This window comes from Elgaria multicarinata, chromosome 15, assembly GCF_023053635.1.
Source record: "Elgaria multicarinata webbii isolate HBS135686 ecotype San Diego chromosome 15, rElgMul1.1.pri, whole genome shotgun sequence".
NCBI lineage: Eukaryota > Metazoa > Chordata > Lepidosauria > Squamata > Anguidae > Elgaria > Elgaria multicarinata.
This window is the reverse complement of record NC_086185.1, coordinates 15,576,014-15,600,780: the sequence shown is the minus strand read 5'-3', so window position 1 is coordinate 15,600,780 and position 24,767 is coordinate 15,576,014. Positions and strand designations below refer to the sequence as shown.

Here is a 24,767-nt window from a genome sequence, read left to right as displayed (position 1 = left end):
AGTAAGGAGAGCCACTCTGCTTCGCTGGGTAGAGAGCAAGGTTCAAAACCTACATCTTCTACGATGGAGGATAAAGCTATCAATGGTTCCTAGTCCTGGTGGTTCTATGCTACCTCCAATATCAGAGGCAATATGCCTAGGTACACCAATAGGTGGGGAACATGGGTGGGAGGGTGCTGTTGCACCTACGTCCTGCTTGTGGGTTCCTGGTTGACAGCTGGTTGGCCCCTGTGTGAATAGAATGCTGAACTAGATGGACCCTTGGTCTGATCCAGCAGGGCTCTTCTGATGTTCTTACAGACTTATGGGACTATCCTTGGGCAAGTTACTGTCTCTCACTTAACTAGTCAGTTTCAGAAGGATATTGACACCCTGGGACCTTTCTAGTGGAGGACGCCAAAGATGGAGAGACACCAAGTTCTACAGGGAAAGGCTGAAGGAGATGGATACGTTTAGCCTGGAGAAGAGATGGTTAAGAGGAGACATGATCACCATCATCAATTTTTTTAAGAGATATCTCATAGAACCACACCCCTCCCCCGATCGCTTTAGAGGGTAGGAGCTAACCAAAGGGTTCAAATGACAAGAAAAGGGATTTGGTCTAAGTGTTAGGAAGACCTTCCTGAATGTACGAGCTCTCTGTCAGTAGGACAGTTTGGATCAGAAGGTGGTGGGCTACCCTTCGCGGAGATTTGAGCCGAGGCTGGAGGGCTAACAGGAATGCTGTAGAAGTGGGTTTCCTAAACCTGCAGGGGGTTGGGGTAGATGACCTGGGAGGTCCTTTCCAAATCTGATTCCACACCCATGGGTGTTGGAGATGCAAAGTAGTTGATACAGCAACTTTGCACATCGCAATGCAATTAATAGCATATTCTCCTATATACATGGGCAGGAATTAAACAGATACTTAGGAAGAGGCCATAGCAGAGTGGTAGAGGGCCTGCCTTACAGGCAGAAGGTTCCAGATTCAATTCCTGGCATCTTGAGTCCAAAGGATCTCCGACGCTGAGACAGGCTGCCCTCCCTTATGTCCTCAAGAGCTGCTGCCAGCCAGAATAAAGAACTGTGGGCTGGTGGCTGAGAAAATAATGGAAAGGTCAGGCTGGTTATTTTTTTTAATTCAGGAAGGACATTCATTAGTAAATAATAACAAAAAGCTGCAGGAGCTGCTAGTTCATGCGGGTTTATTATTTTGTCTCATTAAATGCAAAACAGAAATCTAGTAGAAGGAAGCAGCTGAACTCTCTAGATGGTTTTGATTTTTGTTCCCAGTGGACTCTCTGGTGTGTTTTGATTACTTTACTGCTCAGCCCATTTATGTTCAGTAGTGAGCCTGCTTCTGTGTATTTGTCTGATTTCTTACCCATTGTTTATTTGCTAAGATTTCATGCTATCCAGCTTTTTTCATTAATTCTTCCTCCCTCCCTTCTCTCTCTCTCTCTCTCTCTCTCACTCACACACACACACACACACACACTTTTCATTCTTTCTTTTCTCTCTCTCTTTCTTTTTCTCTCTCACACACTTTTCATTCTTCTCTTTTTTCTTTTTTCTCTCCCCCTCTCTCTCTCACACACACACTTTTCATTCCTGTCTCTCTCTTTTTTTTTCCTTCCTCTCCCTCTCTCTCACACACACACTTTTTATTCTTTCTTTTCTCTCTTTTTCTTTCTCTCTCTCTCTCTTTGGCCTTAGCTAGACCTAAGGTTTATCCCAGGATTGTCCCGGGGTCATCCCTGTTCATGTAAATGACACACAGGATATCCTGGGAACAGGCAAGGATGACCCCGGGATGATCCCGGGATAAACCTTATGTCTAGCTAAGGCCTCCTTCTCCCTCTCTCTCACACACACTTTTCATTCTTTCTTTTCTCTATCTGTCTCTTTTTTCTTTTCCTTCTTTCCGCCCTTCTTTCCTCTTTCTTTCTCTCTTTCTCTTCTTCCCTCCCTCCCTCCTCTTTCCCATTTCCATTCCTCCCCCTTCATTCTTCTCTGTTTTCCAGTTCACTGACCCAAATCCATAGTAAACTTGAACGCAGGGTTCCACAAGCCACTCCACTGGGGGTTTTGTAGTCCCAAAAATCTGGAGGGCACATGTTGCCGCCTACCCCTGCCTTGCAGTAAGCATCTATTTTGTCACCAGATGTAGTCTGGTGACAAATTGAGCATAACCAGTGCTGGGACATTATGAAGGGGGAGAGGGCTGAGTAAATTGCGTAAGACCAGCAGAGCTTTCCCCAGACAAGTACCCTGCAGAAGTTTAGGACTGCAACTCTCAGCATTTCTGACCATGCTGGCTGGGGCTGATAGGGGTTGAAGTCCAAACATCTGGAGGGCACCAGGTCGGGGAAGTCTGTGCTAGCATGCTGCACTTTTTCCAGCTCTGCAATATCTTGGGGGGATCTACACTACTGCTTTAAAGCACTTTATAACAGTTTTGACAACTGTTGAGGCCCAGGACACACTGCATATACAGTTTTCAAAACGTTTTCAAAGTGCTTTAAAGCGCTTTAAAAGCAGTCATGTAGATCCCCCCTTCCTTGTTTCAGGTGCGGTGACCAGAACTGTGCAGAGTATTCTAAGTATGATCGCAGCATAGATTCGTATAAGGGCAGTATAGTGTTGGCAGTTTTATTTTCAGCTCCTTTCCTATTGATGCCTAACATGGAATTTCCCCTTTTCACATATAAATAGATCTGAAGTCTAGATTAAACTGCCTACTTCTTTTCAACATCCAAGTGTTGGCAGGGGATGGGGTTGTCCGTACTGCTCTTTACTGTTCACTTCATGCCTCTTATCCTTGGTCTCAGCTTGAATTGTGGGCTGGAACAGGCTCTTATTACCCTGCCAACTGGAATCTTCCTTCTCACGCTAAGATGCCGCAAGAAGCATCCTTCATCCTCCTGCTTCTCGGGGCCAACGTTGTGTCCTCCACGTGGTACGAAGGTAAGCTCATCCATGACTCAACACAGGGGAGGAAACCAAGAATAGCCTTAGCAACATGATAACATAAGACGATCCCTGCTGGTAAGGTGTCCGTGTGTCCTCTATTTGAAAGATTGCCAGGAGACCGTCCTCTGTTTGAGGGGGTCTTTTATTTCAAAGGCTGTCCCGTCCCCATTCCAGTTTAAAGATAATGGCCTGGTTCAGACAACACGCTAAACCATGCTGCTTAACCCCAAAAGGGTTAAGGGAATGCATTAACCTTAATGCATTCCCTGAACCAAGCAGCATGGTTTAGCGTGTTGTCTGAACCAGGCCAATGTGCCATTGGGACCATTCTTCTTGTTTCAATTTGCAGTTAGAACAAAACAAATGAGGAGGAAGTACAGCTACAGACAATAGGCAGAATTATAGGAGCTGTATAATTATAAAGCAACCACCCCAAAGTCAGTGTGGTGTAGCGGTTAGAGTGCTGGATCAAGACTGGTGCATAATGAAACTATGGAATGCTCTACCACAAGATGTAGTGATGGCCACCAATTTGAATGGCTTTAAAAGGGAAGTGGATACATTCCTGGAGAAGGCTATCCTTGGTTACTGGTCCTGATAGCTATGTGCTACCTCCAGTATCCGAGGCAGTAAGCCTGTATATACCAGTTGCTGGGGAACATGGGTGGGAGGGTGCTATTGCACCTTCGTCCTGCTTATGGGCTCCTAGTCGACAGCTAGTTGGCCACAGTGTGAACAGTGCGCTGGACTACATGTACCTTGGGGCTGATCCAGCATGGCTCTTCTTAAGTTCTTAATAGCAACACTGATAGGAAGGACGTAAGAAAAACAAGACTAAAAGCGTATCCAATCACAATAACTGTTTGCAACACCATTGATTTTTTTTTAAAAAAGTTTTGACACTTGTTTCAAATTGACATGTTGATATAAGCAGACTGTTTGCCTAAATAACTATCCAGACGAAATTAACCGTCGTCAGTTTCATCTGGATACTTACTTAGACATGCGGCCTGCTTTTATTAACAGGTATCAAGAGCAGTGAGATCTTCAGGCCACTGAATAATAAGGGCTGAAATAGGGAAAGAGAAAGAAGAATAGCCTTAAAACAACATCAAAATAGAAGACGAGTCCTGTCGACAGGTGCCCAGGTGTCCTTTTTTACAAGGGCTAGTCCTCAATTTGAAAGGCTGCCAGAAGACAGGTGTTTGAGGGTGCCTTCCTTTTAAAGAGCTTTCCGGTTTAAAGATAACTGTATGGACTATTCATAGCAAGACATCTTTCCACCCACCACCCACAGCATGGAAAACAGTGAACAAATGAACTCCGTGCTAGATGCTGTTGATGGTCAACTTTAGCTTTAAACCGGAATTGGGCAGGTCCACCATTCAAACAAAGGATAGTCCTCTGTAAAAGTGGGTACATGGCCTGTGAAAGCTTGGAGAGTTACAGCCAGCCCGTGAGGACCACAGTGAGCTACATGGACTAAAGCTTTTATTCGGCATTTGGCTCCAATGTTTATATATGCTTCGTAACTAGCTGTTGTCTCCTTCTTCGGCCATGAGCTGCCGCCCAAACAAGACCACAGTCTGCCCGTAGAACACCAGAGTCGGGTTTCTCTTCTGAAGCGGCCAACCTTGTCAGAGAAACCGGAGGAGGTCAGCCGCAGCAAGCAGGGAAGCATCACAGCTTCCCCACACCCTCGAAGGATTTCACCACAAAACAGCACTAACTAAAGAGCCGTCCTTGGGCTAAAAATGGCGTCCGTCTTGCTGGGGGGTAAAGGAGCAGAGGCAGGCCAGAAACTTTGAGGTTAGCACCATCTCCAGAGATGAGTAACTATAACTCTCCGCCGCAGCTACCACTTTCACAGCTGCAGTAGCAGAAGCTAAATTTTTCCACACTCTTCCCCCCCCACTCACCCCACTCCCGTCTCTGGCTGGTGAGGAGAACATTTGGCAAGCGATGGTTTGCCTGGAGCAGTTCCAGACAGTAAAACAGAGAGAGGAGGGAAACCATCTTTCCTTCCTTAGTGCAGCTGCCTGGGTTTCTTCGAGTCCTTGGCTCGCCTGGACTATTAAAAAACCCATCCTTGCCTGGACGCCGCGAGGCAAGCAAATATTTCCAGGAGACACGGTCCTTCTTTGTGCAGTCTTTTGCAAGCCTCCGGGAAACTTTGCGACAGATGTGCTTGGCCAGATGTGCGTGAGGCTTGGCGGGGAAGGGGGGGGGAGAAAGGCCCTGCCTGTATAAGATTGGCACGTTTATCCCCAGCCAGGCTGCTGTGATTTTCATAGCGGCAGGACAGAAAAGAGTTTCAATGAATGACGTGCCTCCTATCCTCTTCCGAACACTGGGGTTGTGTTGTCCTTCTCTGATGAATTAGGGGCTGATCGAAAGGTTTTGAACTGACTCATTTTACGGATGAATCAACTGTGTTGAAGATCCAGTCCCTGAGCGGCTGTAGGAGCGACGGGGAACGCAGGCCCCTCCAGAGGTTGTCGGACTGGAAGCGTCATCCCACATACCTGCTTCCCTAGGATTATCCCCGTAGCGCTAAGCTATCACGGTTGTTGTTTTTGCTACCGGGCAACAGCGATCCTTTGCATACCAGGAAGTGAGTTTAAGGGGGGAAATGTAAAAAATCATTAAAAAAATCAACAGATGACCCAATTCAATTCAAATTTGGTATGCTTAAAGCTCTCCCTAATATCTATTACTGTGGCAATTTTGGTGTCTTTATCTTTAAAGCTTACGCAAATGTAAGCATTTCTTTAAAATTCTGCTCCTGTGCCCCAGTGGCGGCTCGGAAGATACGCTCAAAAAGTAGGGGCTAAATATGGCGAAACTTTTGGCTTTATTGCACAATTAAGGCAGGATGTACTTCACAATCAAAGCAGATTATAAGGTGGAAAACTTCTGAGTCCTTTGCACGCAATTCACAGTGATTGCACAGTATAACGCTGGTGTGATAAAGCTCTGGAACTCCCTTCATCACTCACCATTGGCTCTGCTGGGGATGATGGGAGCTGCAGTCCAACTACACCTGGAGAGCTGCACTTTTCCCTCTCCCTGGGCTATAGGATTCAGTAGAAGCCCCCACTAAGTTGGCGAAATACCAAATGCCCTGGCACCACAGAAAAATACAAATGCAACAAAAAGGTGATAGCCTTAACCTTAGACAATACAAATGAAAGCAAGGAAGTTAAGGAAACAGGTTTAAAAAATGCAATTTTATAAACTAAATTATAATGTTAAAAGTAACGTACACAGAGCATTTCACATGTACAACAATACAACAAAACAATCAAACTGCTCTAGACAAAAAATCCTCAGGTGACTAAAACAATTTGGACAATTGCTTTAGTCTACTGAGCATTTTTTGTCTAGCAGTTTGATAGTTTTGTTGTACTGTTGTACATGTGAAATGCTCTGTGTACGTTACTTTTAACATTTTAGTTTATAAAATAGCATTTTTTTTAACCTGTTTCCTTAATTTCATACCACAGAAAAATACATCAGCGGCATACCACACTGCCCAGAGATACTCCGCTGGTGTAATGGGTGAAATGTGACAGATTTGTGGATGGTGGTGATGCAAAAGAGACAAGCTCAGGAAATTGTATATTATTATTATTATTATTATTATTATTATTATTATTTAAAAATTATTTTTTATCCAGAAGTGCTCAACGTTTTGGACTAGACGTCCTTCGTCAGGAGCTATAATAATTTTAAAATAAACAAGTTGGAATAGAGAAAGTAGAGAAGAGGAACATCACCCACAGTTTGAGTTACATTCTTTTGAAAAAAAACACTGTTTTATGCATCATACAGATTTGTGGAAGGGGCATGTATAATAATAATAAAATAATAATAAATTTATTTATTTCTTACCCACCTCTCCCTCTGGATTGAGGCAGAACGACATTAAATACAATAATACAATATAAATCAAATGCATAAAACTGATTAAAAGAGCATATAAAACCAATACAATATTAAAATAACAATTGATTTTGTTATCAATAACAAAATCAATAACTTGATTTTGTTCTGACTTTAGTTTTACCCTACCCAGTGCCTGTTTACCCTACCCTGTGCCTGTTTGCTTTCTCTTCCCCTCCTTATTGTTTTATCATGGTTTTTTTAGAATGTAAGCCTATGCGGCAGGGTCTCGCTATTTACTATTTTACTATGTACAGCACCATGTACATTGATGGTGCTATATAAATAAATAATAATAATAATAATTAGAACACCTTAAAATTCTTAGGTTTAAAATTCATCTCAGAAGGCCTGCTGAAAGAGATTAGTCTTTACGGCTGTCTTAAACTCAGAGAGAGTGTTAAGCTGACAAACTTCCTCCAGCAGGCCATTCCACAGACTGCGGGCGACAGAAGAGAAGGTCCTCTGGGTGACAGTTGTCGGCCTAGTTTTGGCTGGCTGGAGAAAATTCTCCCCAGAGGACCTGTGTGTGCGGGACGGATTGTATGGGGGAAGGTGATCCTAAGTCCTCTCAGATCTGGTGCAAGAGACATGGGGGGGGGGATTTAAAAATAGCTGTCCCTGTGATGGTGAGTATCCCACTCACACCATCATGACAAGAGTAGAGGATATGGTAGAACCTGGCATTCAATCACAGCACACCATCCCCAGCATATAAGCCCCACACAGGGAGACTGTGATTCTCTGCCGCAGTCTCTGCTTGGTGGACCCTGGCACCATTTCCACGGATGCTGGGTCCAGGTCTCCTATTTCCCTGCCATGTTTGTATTTTCTGTCTGTGTGTCTTTACCCTCCCAAGCTGAGGATGCTTTTGATACGGTGGACATTCCTCTGGCATAGTGGCATATCTCCAGTTTATTAGGGCTGCTCTGTCCACTTGGAGCCCTAATAAATTATTATTATTATTATTATTATTATTATTATTATTATTATTATTATTATTAATTTATTTATTTATATAGCACCATCAATGTACATGGTGCTGTACAGAGTAAAACAGTAAATAGCAAGACCCTGCCGCATAGGCTTACAATCTAATAAAATCATAGTAATACAATAAGGAGGGGAAGAGAATGCCAACAGGTACAGGGTAGGGTAAGCAGGCACAGGGTAGGGTAAAACTAACAGTAGAAAGTAACAGTAGAAGTCTGCACAACATCAAGTTTTAAAAGCTTTAGGAAAAAGAAAAGTTTTTAGTTGAGCTTTAAAAGATCCTGGGCTTGGTTTAGACTAGAATGGCCACTAATGAATAGGGATGTCCATCGCTGAGAAATCTTGTTGTTGTTGTTGTTATTGTTTTTACTCAATTTGCATTTGCAAGCTGAGCTGCAGGCTTTTCCCTGAACTCTGGGAACTTTTGCACGTTTCTTTTGCAGGTTCTGCAATTTGTGTACATTTCTGAGTAAGTTGCGCAAAGCTCTGAGCAACTTGCGCAAATTTCTAGGCAAGTTGCGCAAATTTCTAAGCAATTTGTGCAAATTGCGCAACCTATGTGGGGGGAAATGCCTGGAAAATCTGCAAACTGTCTCAACCCACTGCAGAAGGAGGCAGGATCTACACTACTGCTTTATAATGGAGTATAACAGTAATGACAACTGTTTAGGCCCAGGACACACGCCATATACAGTTTTCAAACCATTTTCAAAGTGTTATATCAAAGTGTTATTTCAAAGTGTTATATTCCAGGGGCCACAGCAGGAACCAGATCAGTCAGAGGAGGATGGGGCAAGCCTAGAATAACCCACCCCAGGAAAGGATATCTCCAACATCCCTACTTATGAATCACCAAAAAAGATGACAAACGAGATCAGTGATTTGTATATTTCATACGCTAATTATATAAACTGGAATTTAATGGACCAACTCTTCAAATAGGGGACACCTTCAAATAGGTGATTGCCTCTGGTAAAAGAGGACAACCTGGCTGCCCTATCTCAGGCCTTCCAACGATGAACTGTGCGTGAATGAGATGGTTTCCATATCTGCATTCCGTCTTTGAGAGTGGGTGGTGTGTAACAATCATATTCATGGGCCCTGGAGCTGCAACCAATGTGACCCAAGGAGGCTGATTCAGCCTTTTTCCCTTTAGGAGATGGCAAGACAGGCATTAAACTTTCCCTTGAGGCCGGTGGCATGAGAACCTGGCGCTGGAGGCAGACGATAATATTTAAGTGAGTGAGAAAGTGGTACGCTGCAAGAAATGGTTGTTGTGCTGTGTATCCAAACTCCCCATGGGGTGATGATGATCTCTGCAGTGCCTGTAGCGTCTAGACTAGGACTCTTTCTGTCTTTGGCCTGGCTGCTTCACTTAGCATGACAATGAAAAGCCAGAGAGACGTCCAGCATAGAAAAAGTCCTATGGTAAGAATCCAAAATCAACAGCAAGGCAATGTCTCTTTACGATCAATCAAACTGCCACAAAGTAGCGAGCCGGCCATTGAGTTCTCCAGAATTCTCCAGAATTCATCATCAGAATCCGAGGAGGAGGAGGAGGAAGATTTAGAGGCCCCAACAGAGGACAGTGCCCAGGGCCTGCACTGCGACTGGGACCTGAGTCTTTGGAGGAGGCTGCTGAGGTCCCAGCCACTCAGGAAGAGGGGTACTCTGCCTCAAAGGAGGAGGCTAAGAATGCCCCCACCCCACAAGTCCCATGGAGCGACAGTGCCAGAAAAGGCAGGCCCAACTCAAGGAATGTTGATGACGTGCCAGTTGTAGCAGAGGTCTACTTGGTAGGAAAGGGGCTTCATATCAGTAGGGTTCTGACCAGAGAGCTCTAATGTCTTGCAGCTGAGCCCTGGGTGGGGCTCAGCAGGCTCTGCTGTTAAAAGCCTAGCCAGCGTTGGAAACAACACCATTCCGACAGCTCCAGTGCCTTGTACCTTACCTCCCAGACCTTGCCCTGTGATTGCTGCTCCATGATACTGACCCTTGGACTCCTTCTTGGCTCTGCTTCTAGACCGTGTAATGTATCTGACTGCCTCGCTGTGTTTTGACTTCTGCCTGCTCTTTTGACCGCTGCTGCCTTCGCCTGCCCCATGTGTCTGACTGCTTGCCTGCGTCTGAGCATTTATTGCCCGCTCCATTATTTACATCCTTGTATTGCTTATCAAAGAGCCAGGACATGGTTTCGAGTGGGACACGGAGTGACATTCTGCCCAGGGCAAGCGTCAGCAGTGAATTCAACCAGAGAACTGGATCCCTGGTAGCCCAGTCGTGGCTCTGGGTTCCAGTCCTCACCGGGGCAAGGTAAGAGGGAGGCTATTGCACTTTCTCCTCGCCTATCGCTTCACAGCGCTTCTGGCTCACCTGGAGAGGTCAGGTGAACAGGCAGCAACATCAAGGAGGAGAAATAGAAGGATAGGACACACTATGGATTAGCAGTGGGTCCCTGTGATGGTGGGGGTCTTGGCAGATGCCTGACAAGGCTGACCCCCTGACTCCAGCCCCGAATGCTAAGCTCTCTCCTGAAACACACAAACCAAAGCAGGCAGGCAGGCCAAAGGCATTCTGCTACCTGAGGAGAAACAGAAAATGGTGCACACATGCACACCCCAGTCAAGGGGCAGAATACCCAAACGTACCCACATTATTTTGGCACCTAAGGCCGAAAATCCCGTGAGCACCTTTCCCTGCTAGTAAAGATACAATTAAGTAACTGTTTGCTGTCCTTTTATGACACCCTAAATCAGCTCCCTGAGGCGGTCACCTCACTCCACTGCAGGGTAGCCTCTGAGCATGTGCGGCTTGCTTTTCTATCACCAGGCAGCACACCGCTCTTTTGGGGGTGGGGCGCCAGAGTGGAAGCAGCACTTCTAGGCCAGACATTATAGCATCTAGCCCGCCTTGGGTTTTGGCACCTCACCTCTTAGGAGCAAAATGACGCCAAAACATCTGGCATTTTGCTTAGCAGGGATGTGGTTTGGGGGCAAAAGCGGGGAGGACGGGCAGGGATTATGCCTCATTTCAGGGATGAGTAACTGAAATTAGGGAGACAGAGAGACGGATCAGTTCACGAGTTGACCTGCATTGATTCAGAGATGTGCCTGGGCGGCTGAGAAAGATGAACAGTGCCCTCTGGAATGAGAGGGAACCCAGTAGAAAGATGACCTCATGGAACTGGAATGCTGCCCTGCCAGCTCTCGTTTTTCATTCATTCGGGATGCAAATCCCTTCTGCGCCATTCACCGCAGAAGATATTTTTGTCTCCACGCACGTCCCCGGCTCCGTTCTGCACAGCTTTGCGGAAACGGCAAAGACATCAGGATTGTTTTGTCTAAAGAATCTAAGACCAAAAGAAAAGAGGGAGGGAGGGAGGGAGGGAGGGAGGGCATTGCAATCTCACCTTCTGGCATATTTCGGAGGCCCGCTTCAAAGGGATCCAGTGCAGGAAAGGGGCGGCAAGGGCATCCTCCTTTTTCCAGGGTTTCTCCTCCCCTTCAAGTGGGATCCCAGATCCTCTTTAGCGACGGCTCTGGAAAACTGACGCAGACGCCTCGTTCCGAGGCGAGTTTTCCACATGTCTGATACCCAAAGGATCGCTCTAGGAAGACGTCCTAGAAGTGCCAAACATGACATCATAGTGCACATACAGTACGAAGTGCCTTCTACCGAGCATTGAGCAGTTGAGGACGGCAGTTCCAATGTCAGTGAATCCGCTCCGGGTTTCAGTCAGAACCCTAAAGGGGGGATTCTACACGTAGTACTGAGGGTGCTTCCATGCGCCCCCAGTGCGGCCCCAAAGCGATCGTGTAACTTGCCTGGAGAAGAGACGAGGAAGAGGCGTCCTTGCCGCCGCCACCCACCTACTTCCTCGCCGGCCGGGACGGAGAGCTTGGCGGAAGAAGGCGGGGTCGCTCTCCACCCCGCCTTCTTCCGCCGAGCTCTCCGACCCGGCCGGGTCGGAGGTAGGTGGGTGGCAGCGGCAGCGGCAGGAAGAAACTCTTCCTCGTTTCTTCTCCAGGCAAGTTACACGATCACTTTGGGGCCGCACTGGGGGCGCATGGAAGCACCCTCAGTACTACGTGTGGAATCCCCCAAGGAGCTATTCAAAGTGTGGAAGCAGACAACTGGAGAGAAAGAGGACAGAGATTTGCATAACATCTGCCTTAGAAGGAGAAAGGGAAGAACATTTTTGTATATAAAACATAAACCTTACACCTACCTAGTCTTGTATGCACATAAGAATTTTATCAAATGGGGTGTGTATACCGATGATTTTACTTGAGAAGGACATAAAGCAGTCAGCCCCATTTGATAAAATTCTTCTGTACAGACAAGCCTAGGTAGGTGTAAGGATTATTTATTTTATATACAACCCCCCCTTCCCTTTCTCCTTCTAAGACACTAATGAATACTGTCTGTATTTCCATGTCTTTACATGGAAGAAGTCTTTGGCCACTGAAGAAGACTTTCTGGTCGAAACATGTTTGGCCAACTGAATGAAAGCACGAGTTTAATAATTCATTGGATGCAAATTTCGGAACCAAAAGTTAGGTGGCTACCAGGAGGAGGGCCTTCTTTGCTGTGGCACCCTGGCTGTGGAATGAGCTCCCTAAGGAGGTTCGCTTGGCACCTACATTATATGCTTTTAGACGCCAGGAGAAGACCTTTTTATTCTCCCAGCATTTTAACAGTCTATAAATAAATTTTAACTTGGTGTTTTAAATTCGTAATTTTGCATTGCTGCTGTTTTTATCTGGTTGAGCTTTCATATTGTATTTTATATGATGGTTTTATACTGTTGTTTTATACTTTGAATGTTTTTAATTTTTGTGAACTGCCCAGAGAGCTCCGGCTATTGGGCGGTATAGAAATGTAATAAATAAATAAAATAAATAATAAATAAATAAATAAAAGTGCTCCTATGTAAAAATGTTATTTTTAATTAATATTATTTATTTATTATTTATTGCATTTTTATACCGCCCAATTGCCGAAGCTCCCTGGGTGGTTCACAATTGCTTTGTATTAAATTTTGTACATATCTTTGCCCTTAACTTCTTCTCTTTTTTTATCATCAGCTTGTATTCCGTTAGGGCTAAAATCCTTTTGTGTGTGCAATTGCACAAGCGACAGAAGAGGTGGCTCAGATGATAGCATATTATTATTGATGATGGTGATAGTATGTTGTTGTTACTTTCTGTAATTTTCTTTTTCTGGAATGGAAGTATTTTTAGGGTCTCCCGTGAAGCAGTTCATAGTCCTGAAAGCTGTGCTGCAGGATCCTTTGCGACGGGTATGTGGAACGTCCTCCTGCCCGTGGTCCAAATATGGCCTGCCAGAATTGCCGATAAGGCCTGCCAGTTTCTTCCCCAACTCCGCTCCTGGCAGTAAAGTTTATGACATTGCCACCCATGTGGGGCGCATCACTCAGGTTGTGCTGAGCAGTTGGCTTAGAGTAGCATAAGAACATCAGAAGAGCCCCGCTGGATCAGACCAAGGGTCATAGAATCATAGAATCATAGAATAGCAGAGTTGGAAGGGACCTACAAGGCCATCAAGTCCAACCCCCTGCTCAATGCAGGAATCCACCCTAATGCATCCCTGACAGATGGTTGCCCAGCTGCCTCTTGAAGGCCTCTAGTGTGGGAGAGCCCACAACCTCACCAGGCAACTGATTCCATTGTCGTACTGCTCTAACAGTCAGGAAGTTTTTCCGGATATCCAGCTGGAATCTGGCTTCCTGTAACTTGAGCCCGTTATTCCGTGTCCTGCACTCTGGGAGGATCAAGAAGAGATCCTGGGCCTCCTCTGTGTGACAACCTTTCAAGTATTTGAAGAGTGCTCTCATGTCTCCCCTCAATCTTCTCTTCTCCAGGCTAAACATGCCCAGTTCTTTCAGTCTCTCTTCATAGGGCTTTGTTTCCAGACCCCTGATCGTCCATCTAGTCCAGCACTCTGTTCACACAGTGGCCAACCAGCAAACAAACATAGCTGGATTTTCCTATCCAAAAGAAGCAGCTCCCCTAAATGGAGACAGATTTGATTCCATCTTATGAAATATATGTTGGGAAGTCTTTCCCTGGAGTAACCAGTAGTCTGCCTGCAATCCTTGGTTCCTGAATAAACTCAAGTTGTGCTCTGGCCACTTTGCTCCCATGGCACTTCCTGTGCTTAATAGGGCTGGCATGCGAAACTGTTTAGTCTGGTGGTGTGTGCTGCAGCTGCTGGGGAAATATTTGTGCAACAGCTGAGGATATGTGCTCCAATAATCATAGCTTTCTTTTGAGATTAGGGAGCCAATTTACACACGTGCTGCATGGTGACCCTAACATAAAACTATAGCTTTGAGCCCCTCTGCTTCCCTGAGTGGTAGAAAACTTTAGATCAACTTTACAGGACTAGTTTACATGTGTGTGTTTGTAGGATCTGGTACAACAGAGGTGGTATGGACTGGGCCAGGAGGGAGAGGCAAGCAAGTGCACCCTGGCAACAGTATCAAGGAAAGGAGATGCATGTCCTCAGAAGAGGGGCCTTCGGAGAGCACTTTGCCCCCGCCCCCTAAAAACCTGGCAACTTATAATGTCTTTGTTCTAATCGTTTGTTGATGAATATTCAAGCACAGCATAGTGGAAGCAAGTAGGTTCCTTCTACAGCAGGCAGCACAACTGAAAAATCCTGGAGTGCATCCATTCTCAGCCCCATTTTTAGCTATTCCAGCTCAAAACTCTTAACTCTCCAGTGTGGTATGGTGGCTAAAGTGTCGGACTGGGAGTCGGGAGATCTGGGTTCTAGTCCCCACTCGGCCATGGAAACCCACTGGGTGACTTTGGGCCAGGCACAGACTCTCAGCCCACCTCACAGGGTTGTTGTTGTGAGGATAAAATGGGGAGGAGGAGGATTATGTACATCACATTGGGTTCCTTGGAGGAAAAATGCAATATGGGTATAAATGCAATAATAAATAAAAACCTCTCCGCCTCTCTCCAAAGTCAAAATTGCAACTACCTTGTTTTTTGCCACACCCGCCCAAGGGCAAACACTGGTCTCAGATCCTACCTTGCAAGTAGATGGAGAAAGAAAACATTCCTCCAAATCCCTCTCTCCCGCTGATGAAAGGCTAGCTTTCCATCCCTGTTAGTGAGTGATGATTAACATCGTGGTACCATGCTTCAAATCAACCTCGCCATGTATAGCCTGTGAAACAGCAGCAGGCCAGACTTTTACATTATGCCTTTTAGGCATGCATGTACAACAGAGCAGGGGTGGGCAGAAAGTAGATCACCAGATGGTTTGGGCTTCCAACACCCGGCATGCCTGACCCATTGGCCGTTCTGGCAGTTTGAAGCCCCACAGTTCTGGAAGTCTACCATCTGCCCACCTCTGCAACGGAGTCAAGACAAATGCAACCTGCGTCTAAATCTTACTATGCAGAATGCTCCGGCGAATTCGTGCCATTCCAGTGGAGGCTGTGGTGGCTCCGATTTCACTAGGACTGCTAACCCATTCAATCAGAACCAGCCAGACCTTTGAAAGAGCTTTCCAAGGTGCTGAACCCTAGCCCCAAAATAAGTTCAGCTCCTTTAGAGTTCTGACTGAAACCCGGAGCGGATTCACAGGTCCACTGACTTTGGAGCCTCCACAGTTCCATTCCCCCTCCTCAATGGGTTTCTGTGATGTTTCCCCACCCACCTTCTTCCCCCAGTTAGCATTCGATGGCCACTGAACATGCACAGTTCTCATCGGGCTGCTTTGGGGAGGGAGAGTGTTGTCCCTTAAGTGGCTTTTCTTCTAAATCTGTTTTGTACTTCTGCAATCTTCAGGGTTTCTTTATTTATTTATTTATTTAAGGATTTTTATGCCGCCATTCAGCCAAAAAAGGGTCTCATGGCGGCTTACAAAGGTATTTCTTGACAGTCCCTGCCCACAGGCTTACAATCTAAAAGGGTTCCCTCAAACCTGCTGATAGGTCTCCTCTTGTGCACCAGGGGCGACATTGGGGCTACATAAGTAACGGCACTCCAGTCCAAACATTGGAAATAGAGGGAGAGAGCCCTCTGCCACGACACAGGCTCTGAACACCAGACCCGGCCGAGGCTACTCCCTGCTCAAGCCAAGCACCACCGCTTGATACGCCTGAGGCAAGGGATAAAAACCACCTTCCTCCAAACTATGCGGAGGAAGGGGTTTAAATGGAGAAGGATTTCAAGATATAAAATAAAACACTGTGAGTTATATGTGCTGAGGTGAATTATTGACAGAGTGGGTGTTAAATGAGTAAACTTCAGATGATACATGCCAAACAGACACGTGGGATTTTTGTGGTAGTTAAAAACAAAATAATTAAAATTTATTTTTAAAAGTTCACAAGTTTTGTTTCACATAAAACATTTAAAAACATTTTTGAAACCTTTCATCCAATCCTTCCACTCATTCACATATGCGCTTTCCTTTCTCTCACACAATCACTCTTGAGCTTTCTTTATTATCAGTATTGTTTAGTATACATCGACTATGTGCACACCACACTCCAAAGTCACCACTCTCTACCCTGAACCTCAAATTTTCCAGAACTTAAGTACTCTAAACACAGAGAGCACTAAAGACTCTAAGAGTACCTAAAAAGTCCCCCCAATCCCCTCAGTCCTTCCCTTATATATCACTCCTCCCCCTGCCAAGACATTCTAACTCCGCCCACTCAGGCCAACATTCTAAACTCACCACAGACTTACATACTGCAGACATACATTTGGGAACTGACTTGTGGGGTGTAACGCCACACCCTCCTCCACCCATACTCCAGCGTTTTACTTCTAGAGACTCAAGAGACAGAGTTGCATGTGAAGAATTCTCAAGGAGTTAAACTGGAGTGTATGCTGGGGACAAACCCAAATAACTGACCGCTTTTTATAGGGAGAGCATCTATCACTTCTTCACCCCCAACATATTTGGTTGCAACTTGCGATCTTGGTCTAAGTTAAGGCTGCAAAGTAGGGCTGTGCTCCGCTCCGATTCGGATCACAAATCCGGAGCGGAGCGACCAGATCTGCCTCTACCAAAGGCGGATCTGAATCGGGTTGGGGGAGCTGCGGATCGAGGCGAAGTGGTTCGCCTCCATTTGGAGCTCCGAACGCAGGTAAGTGGGGCCGCCGGCACCAGTGGCGGAGCCAAGTAAGGGGGCAGGGGGGAAGGGGCTTACCTGTGTCTGTCACGGTTGAAGTCTGTGCCAGACCACGATGGAGGCAGGTAAGTGGGGAGGAGGGGGGCTTACCTGGCTCTGCCGCTGCTGCAGTCCATGTGGTGATGGTGGCAGGAGCAGGGGGAGGGGGGCTTATTTGGCCCCCATTTTGCCCCCCTTCCCCACTTACCTGCCTCCGCCGTCTGCGGCAGAGGCAAGTAAGGAAGGAAGGGGGGGAATCTCGATCCACTCCTCCGGATCTCACTCCGCAGAACAGAGCGGGGGAGGGTTGGATCGACCCGAAGAGGTTCGGGCCTGATCTGAAAGTTCCGGATCGGGCCACGAAGCGGTTCGGGGGGTCCGTGCACAGCCCTACTGCAAAGCTTCTCGTCCGTTCCATCTTAAGACTTTTAGAAAAGATTGGGGCTTTTTCATCACTCCTCCCAGCATATTCCCACCCCCTTTTCTTTGTTTTGCTTAACATCCAGCTTGAAAAAGAGTTGGGAGGGGGCTTTCTACATGAGGCATTTATCGTACACTCATCATTCCCCACTCATGGTTGTTTACGGGTTCTTTAGACAATGTCTTGACTCTCCAGTTTTGCTTCTTTGGCGAACTTTTTTAGAGCAGGGGGAAAAGCACATTTAATTGTGAAAGCAGAAAGAAGCATGATTTATTATGGTATATTTTTACTAATACCACAGTGCCACCTAGAGGTTATGCAGCAGAAAAGCTGGAAGGGAAACGCTCATCGGATCTCAGTTCTGCAACTATTGCCCCACTCGTGCTCTTCACTGCTCTGATGCCATGTTTCTCACCTGCCCAAGGGTCTCTACTTCCCTTGCTCGGCTTCGTCCATTTTCTTCCGCTGCCCGTTACGCCTGGAACGCTCTTCCAGAACATTTGCGAACTACAAGTTCAATCGCAGCTTTTAAAGCTCCGCTAAAAACTTTTCTTTTTCCTAAAGCTTTTAAAACTTGATTTTGATCTGACTTTTATACTGTTAGTTTTACTCTACCCTGTGCCTGTTTGGTGCATTCTCTTCCCCTTCTTATTGTTTTATTATGATTTTATTAGAATGTAAGCCTATGCGGCAGGGTTTTGCTATTTTATTGTTTTACTCTGTACAGCACCATGTACATTGATGGCGCTATATAAATAAATAAATAATAATAATAATGATGTAGAAAAGCTCTTGAAGAGCTCAAAGGCTTGCTCGTGCTCGTGACATTTCTTATAGTTTTATTCAAGGTGTTTACATGAGCTTTTGGATTTTTTGTTCTAACAGACCAACAGAGCTACTACCTGCTACAATTTTTGTCTAGTGCATTTGTGTCCATGGCAACATAAGATTCTTAAAAGGCAGATTAAAGGCAGTGATGCATATTAGGGACAGGACCACAAACAAAACTAAACTCATTGGCACAAATCCAGGCCCGTTTCAGCATGACCCACATGGCCCTCTGCTGAGCTGAGATAGAAAGAAGGATGTGGATCAATCTGGAGATCAGCGTCATCACTTTTCTGTTTCTTCCTTCCTTCCAGGATCTGGATACTCTGCTGCAGAAAGGCAAACTAATGAGCTACACATTGAAGAAACTGTGCAGGTTCTTGCCCCGGAATATCGAGGTATGAGGTTTTAGACTGATGAAATTAAATTCACCTTAGAACAGGGGTGCAGAACCCAAGGCCTGGGGTCCCAATCCAGCCCTCTGGCATTCCCCAGAAGGCCCCGCCCACTTTCTCCTTGCCCCGCCCCTTTCCCTCCCACTGATTGTTTGGCTTTTGTACAGTCCCCCCCTCTAAAATGTTGAAATGCCTCCCCTAAGGCTTAGTGACTGACAAGAAGAGCTTTAACTCAAAACATGTTGACATTTTGGCCCTGTCCTTTTGGCCCCACCCCTTCCACTTTTGGCCATGCCTATCCCTGAAATGCGGCCTGCGAAAGCTTTTCTAAAATGGAATTTTGCCCTTGGGCTGAAAGAGGTTTTGCAACCCTTTGTCGGATCTGTTCTGTCTGCACTTTGCAGATTTTCAGAGGACTTTTATTCCGTCATTCCACTCATTTACCGAAATTGATTTTTTTAATTTTTTTTAATTTTTTTGGCAATTTCCCAAATTTGTGCAAATTCGCACAGGTGGAAAACAGCCAAATCCCAAAATAGGCACCCACTTAATGCATCGTCAAAATAACTTGAGTGCTGCTCACCTTGACTTAAGTGTGGCCACCATTTGCTGCTCTACCTCAAGCAAAACAAAGAGCAGTAATCTCGTAACTGCCAAAATATCAACGATTTTATTGGGGCTGAAAGGTTAGCAATATGGGACCTAAATATGGCTGGGCGTAAAAGGATCAAACAATCTGGGTACCAAGACCTTGTCTTTGGAGAAGGTCTTGTGGGGGTGAGGAAAGGTGGTTCCTCCAGACCACAACAGATTTTGCTCTTGATAGGCAGGACCTATAGGTGTCTCTGTCTTTATTCTTCTCTCAAGTCGCCCAGTGGTGTCACCTGTTAAATGTTTACCACGGGGAGGCGACCTGCTATTCTCCCCGTGGAGGGAATTACCGCAGCAGCATGGGGACACGCTGCGAGCTCTCCTGCGACCGGGGATACCGCTTGATCGGCCAGAGATCTGTGCAGTGCTTGCTAAACCGTCGCTGGTCTGGGATTGCCTATTGCAGACGTAAGTGTTCACTTCCTGTGGCTGGTCACAGCCACGTCTATCTTCTGGAAACCCATTAAAGTTATGCCATGGTACACACACACAGAGACAGACAGAGAGAGAGAATAAACTGCCTGGAAATGTGTCTAATGTCAGTGTGTGTCACTGGTGGGGTATACATACACACAATTTATCTTCTGTATGTAAAAGCAGGGTGACCATATGGAAAGGAGGACAGGGCTGCTATATCTTTAACAGTTGCATAACAAAAGGGAATTTCAGCAGGTTCCCTTTGTATGCAGGCAGCACCTGGCAAAGTTCCCTCTTCATCACCTCAGTTAAAGCTGCAGGAGCTCTTTTGTAGTTGGTCACTCTACAAAAGAGGGCAGCTTTAACTGTTGTGATGAAGAGAGAATTTCACCGGGTAATGCCTGCATACAAATGACACCTGCTGAAATTCCCTTTTCTATACAACTGTTAAAGATACAGCAGCCCTGTCCTCCTTTCCATGTGGTCACCCTAGTAAAGGGGGTTCATAAGAGGATGTTAAGTGAGGGAGATATGCACAGAGGCTGGTGGCAGAAGGACCCACATACCTGACTGCCTGCCAAAAAAGGCTCTCACGGCGGCTTACAAAAGTATTTCTTGACAGTCCCTGCCCACAGGCTTACAATCTAAAAGACACGACACAAAAGGAAAGGGGATTGGGAGGAGTGGGGAAAGGAAAGCAAATTCAGGCACTACAATCTTAGTTGCAAAGTTCAGCAGTTACAGTTGGCAGCAGGAGGGAGGGGGCTTTCAGATAGAGCTGGACCCAGGCATGATGGAGAGGTGCCTGGCTGCTGCTTCCTCCCTCACTGGTGGCCTCTGCTGAGACAGTTGGTAGCAGGAGGGAGGGGTCTCTCAGCTGGAGCTGGACTCAGGCACGATGGAGAGGTGCCTGGCTGCTGCTTCCTCCCTCACTGGTGGCCTCTGCTGAGACAGTTGGTAGCAGGAGGGAGGGGTCTCTCAGCTGGAGCTGGACCCAGGCACGATGGAGAGGTGCCTGGCTGCTGCTTCCTCCCTCACTGGTGGCCTCTGCAGAGACAGTTGGTAGCAGGAGGGAGGGGGCTCTCAGCTGGAGCTGGACCCAGGCACGGTGGAGAGGTGCCTGGCTGCTGCTTCCTCCCTCACTGGTGGCCTCTGCAGAGACAGATCAGTTGACCTAAGGATCTGATAAGGGCCTAGCTGGCCCTATATAGCTGTTGTTCTGGTCTTACTTCCCCAGTCTGAGCAACATGTCTATGAGAGGAGGTGATAAGCAGACTCTGGCCCTTTGAACCATGGCAGGCACTGCTGGAATGGAGCGTTGAACTTACCCGGAGCAGGATTGAAATCCTCTCCTCAGTGTGCCTCCTTGGACATGTCATTTTTTCCTGACTTTAACCTGCCCCACAGAGTTGCGAGGATGAAATGCATTAAAACCATATGTCCTGGGGAGGCAGAGTCATAAATGTGATCACCTATTCATTTTTTATTTCAAGACTTTTAGGGGGCGACGACCCTTTTTAAAACATGCCTTTCCGTACAACTTCCATTTTCACATTTAGATCTCCCAGACTGGTACATTGTTTATCACACCGTTATGTTTACCGCTTTTATTTTGGCGAGCTTTTATGCTTTTAACAGCTGAGTGATAGGCTGAAGTTTAACAAAGGCACAAATTCAACAGATGCAATGAAGTTGAAAGCTTCACTGTGGGCTGTTAAGACTGTGGGAACACTCTGTCAGGAAGAGGTTGCCATCACATATATATATATATATATATATATATATATATATATATATATATATACACACACACATATATATACATACATACACGCACACACCCTAAGTTCACATGCTACGTCATATATACACACACACACCCTAAGCTCACATGCTACGTCTCTCTAACCAAACACCAAATTGTTCAGAATTTGAGTTCATCTAGTAAACCAGTAACAAAATTGTGAGATTCTGTTTCCAAAATGGGCACCAGGATGGTGAGGCGTCTGAAAAGCCCCCCTCCCCCTTTACCTGGCTCCGCCGGCGGCAGACGATGGAGTCAGGTAAGTGGGGGAGGGGCTTACCTGGCTCCGCCTCCACCTCACTTATTCGCCCCCCATTTTATCCCCTTCTTCCACACTTACCTGCCTCCGCTGTCTGCCACGGAGGCAAGTAAGTGGGGAAGGGGGGGCAAAATGGGGGCCGAATATTGATCTGAACCTCCGGATCTGGTTCTGGAGCAGATCGGGGGAGGTCCGGATCGACCCAGATCAGAATCCAAAGCGGTTCAGGGAGGGCGTGCACAGCCCTAATTTCAGCTGCCATTATATATCTGCAGGCTTCTCATACAGAAGATTGAACAGATCTGTTTTCTCTGTTTCTTCCAAGGACAGGGCCTAGAACGTATACTTGGAAATTTCAGGGAAGCAGATTTCAGCTAAACATTAGGAGAAACTTCCTAATGGTGAGGCCAGTCTGCCTCAGGAAGTGTTGTGCTGTCCTTCACTGGGGGTATTTAAGCAGAGGTTGGCCATTTGTCCGGGATGCTGCAGCTGCAAGATTCCTGCACTGGACTAAATGACCTCTAGAGTGGCTTCCAGCTCTAGAATTCTATGGTTCCTATAAAGCAGCCTATGCCTTTCAAGCTACCTCTTCGCTCCATGGGTTGGATCCATTTGAAGCGGGTTTTAAGTGTAGAGGCTTCCCTCTAAGGCATCTTGGGGACCATAGCTCCGTGGAGATGTTAAACGATGAATGCTTTGTGCCTGCAGAGCTGCGGTGCCACACATTGCCAGCAGTTCACCACGGTTCATATCAATGTTCGAAAGGGGTCAATGTAGACTCGCACTGCGATTACACCTGCCGGCCCGGATACCACCTGGAAGGCGACCGCAGCCGCGTGTGCATGGAAGACGGCCGCTGGAGCGGCGGCGAGCCAATTTGTGTAGGTAAATCCTCCCCCTTTCCGGGGCCACACTTAGTCCTGATTTCAAAAAGAGAAGCCACCCCTCCCTCCTCTGTTAGCCCTCCCCTTCCCCTGATCGACTTCCTCTTCTCGTAGGTATGACAGAGAAACACCCCCAAAATAATGCCGGGAAACTGTGCTGCTCCAAAGCTCATAGGTGCTTAAACAACGTTGCTATTGCAAATGAGACCCGCAACAAAATGTTGCACTATGAAATGTTCCTGGTCAGGGTGCTAGCCAGCCATGCCCTTTTTGGGATACTCCATTTCATTCTGCCTGTCCTGTCCCCGTATGTCAGCAAGCATTGTGTGATTACTACTCACGGAGATGTTTTTGATCGTTCCCCCCTCCCCTGCAAAAAAAATATATATTTCTGCAAACCTTGGCGTCCCCAAACCTGCTGATACCTCCCTCTTGTGCTTGGATAGGGCTATTTTGTCTACATAAGGACCAATACTTGGAGAATGAATTCTCTATTAGTATAAAGCAGTTTGGCTGCTATATACTAACAGAAGGTTGGTCTGTAGGATTATGTGCAGTGGAAATAAAGGTAAATACATGATACGTTTAAATTAGTTTGGACCAGTTGAAGTGTTACATGCCCTCCCTCCTGCCCCCAAACACTGTGGGATGCATAATTTTGGGAAGGCATTAAGAATTTTTTGTAAGGAAATATATAGACCGTATATCTTCCCTCCTGCAACCATGACACTACAGTTCCCAAGGATTCCTGGGAAGAGGGATTGACTGTTAAACTAGGGTGACCATCTGAAAAGGAGGACCGGGCTCCTGTATCTTTAACAGCTGTATTGAAAAGGGAATTTCAGCAGGTGTCATTTGTATTTATGGAGAACCTGGTGAAATTTCCTCTTCATCACACCAGTTAAAGCTGCAGGTGCCCTGCCCTCTTTTAAATCTGGCAACTCTAGTATTGCTCCTGCAGCTTTAACTGTTGTGATGAAGAGGGAATTTCACCAGGTGCTGCATGCATACAAATAACACCTGCTGAAATTCCCTTTTCTATGCAACTGTTAAAGATACAGGAGCCCGGTCCTCCTTTTCAGATGGTCACCCTAGTTTAACAGTCATTCCCTCTTTCCAGGAATCCTTGGGAACTGTAGTGTCATGGTTGCGGGAGGGAAGATATTCATATGGTCACCCTAGTTAAACCAGGTGGGATATGACTCTTGATAGCTACTCCTTGTCCTCAATTGCCTCAACCAGAAGATAAGTTGAAAAATACAATAGCAAGTAGAAGACCAGCTGGGCCCCCAATTAGTTAATGCTCATTAGTGCTAATTTGCATTGGCTAATGTGCCATAGCGCTAATCTGTGTTTGCACTAATGCACATTCGTGCAAATTCCCCCCCCCAAAAAAAGTGCAAAACCAGTCCACTGCAGAATCCACAGATCAGAATTAGAGAAATCTGAATTCATTTGCATCCATTGCAGATTTATTCGACATAACCCATACACACACACACACATCATAGGCCAGAGAAGAAGCATCTGGGGCAGGGGATCTTGCCTCCCATCTCCCTGACCAAAAGGGAAAAGTGACCCCTCATCAGCTCTGCCCTCTCAAGCTGGAGGAGTTAACCCTCTGCTGACCGAGAACCCACTGCTCCAATTGCCAGTTGCCGTCTGGGACTGCAGAGCTGAAAGGGTGCACAGCATCAGTTAGCGGCTAGCTAGAAGACCAAGGGTTGCATTGGACACTGCACTGTTTCCCGCTTTTCCTTTATTTTGGCCTCCCCTGCTTTTAATAACACTTTGCCTGATGAAGAGCTCTGGAGAGCCCGAAAGCTTGCACATTTCGGGGGAATGACCTTTTGGTTGGCCTGTTTTGTGATCTTTGGTTGGGATAATAAAGGTATTAAGAGTAACATGGATTTCGATAGTTTAGATGTTGCTCAAGCTAGTGACTAGGGCCACATAGCACAGGAGGAAGTGGTGAGCAGAAGCCGGGGAAAGAGTTGCTTGACAATCTGGCCTGAGACAGCCACTTCCATGGAGTTCCTTTCTGATTCTACC

At 46.3% G+C, this 24,767-nt stretch overlaps 1 protein-coding gene across 1 annotated transcript in view; it reads left to right on the top strand.

The window, feature by feature from the left end:
- SRPX2 (sushi repeat containing protein X-linked 2) overlaps positions 1-24,767 on the top strand; it is a 31,091-nt gene that overhangs the window by 1,766 nt on the left and 4,558 nt on the right. The window contains exons 2-5 of the mRNA XM_063142021.1: positions 2,811-2,946; positions 18,620-18,703; positions 19,568-19,759; positions 22,540-22,716. Coding sequence (XP_062998091.1) covers positions 2,877-2,946; positions 18,620-18,703; positions 19,568-19,759; positions 22,540-22,716 — 523 coding nt within the window. The 5' untranslated portion in view covers positions 2,811-2,876. The remainder of the gene's footprint in view (positions 1-2,810; positions 2,947-18,619; positions 18,704-19,567; positions 19,760-22,539; positions 22,717-24,767) is intronic.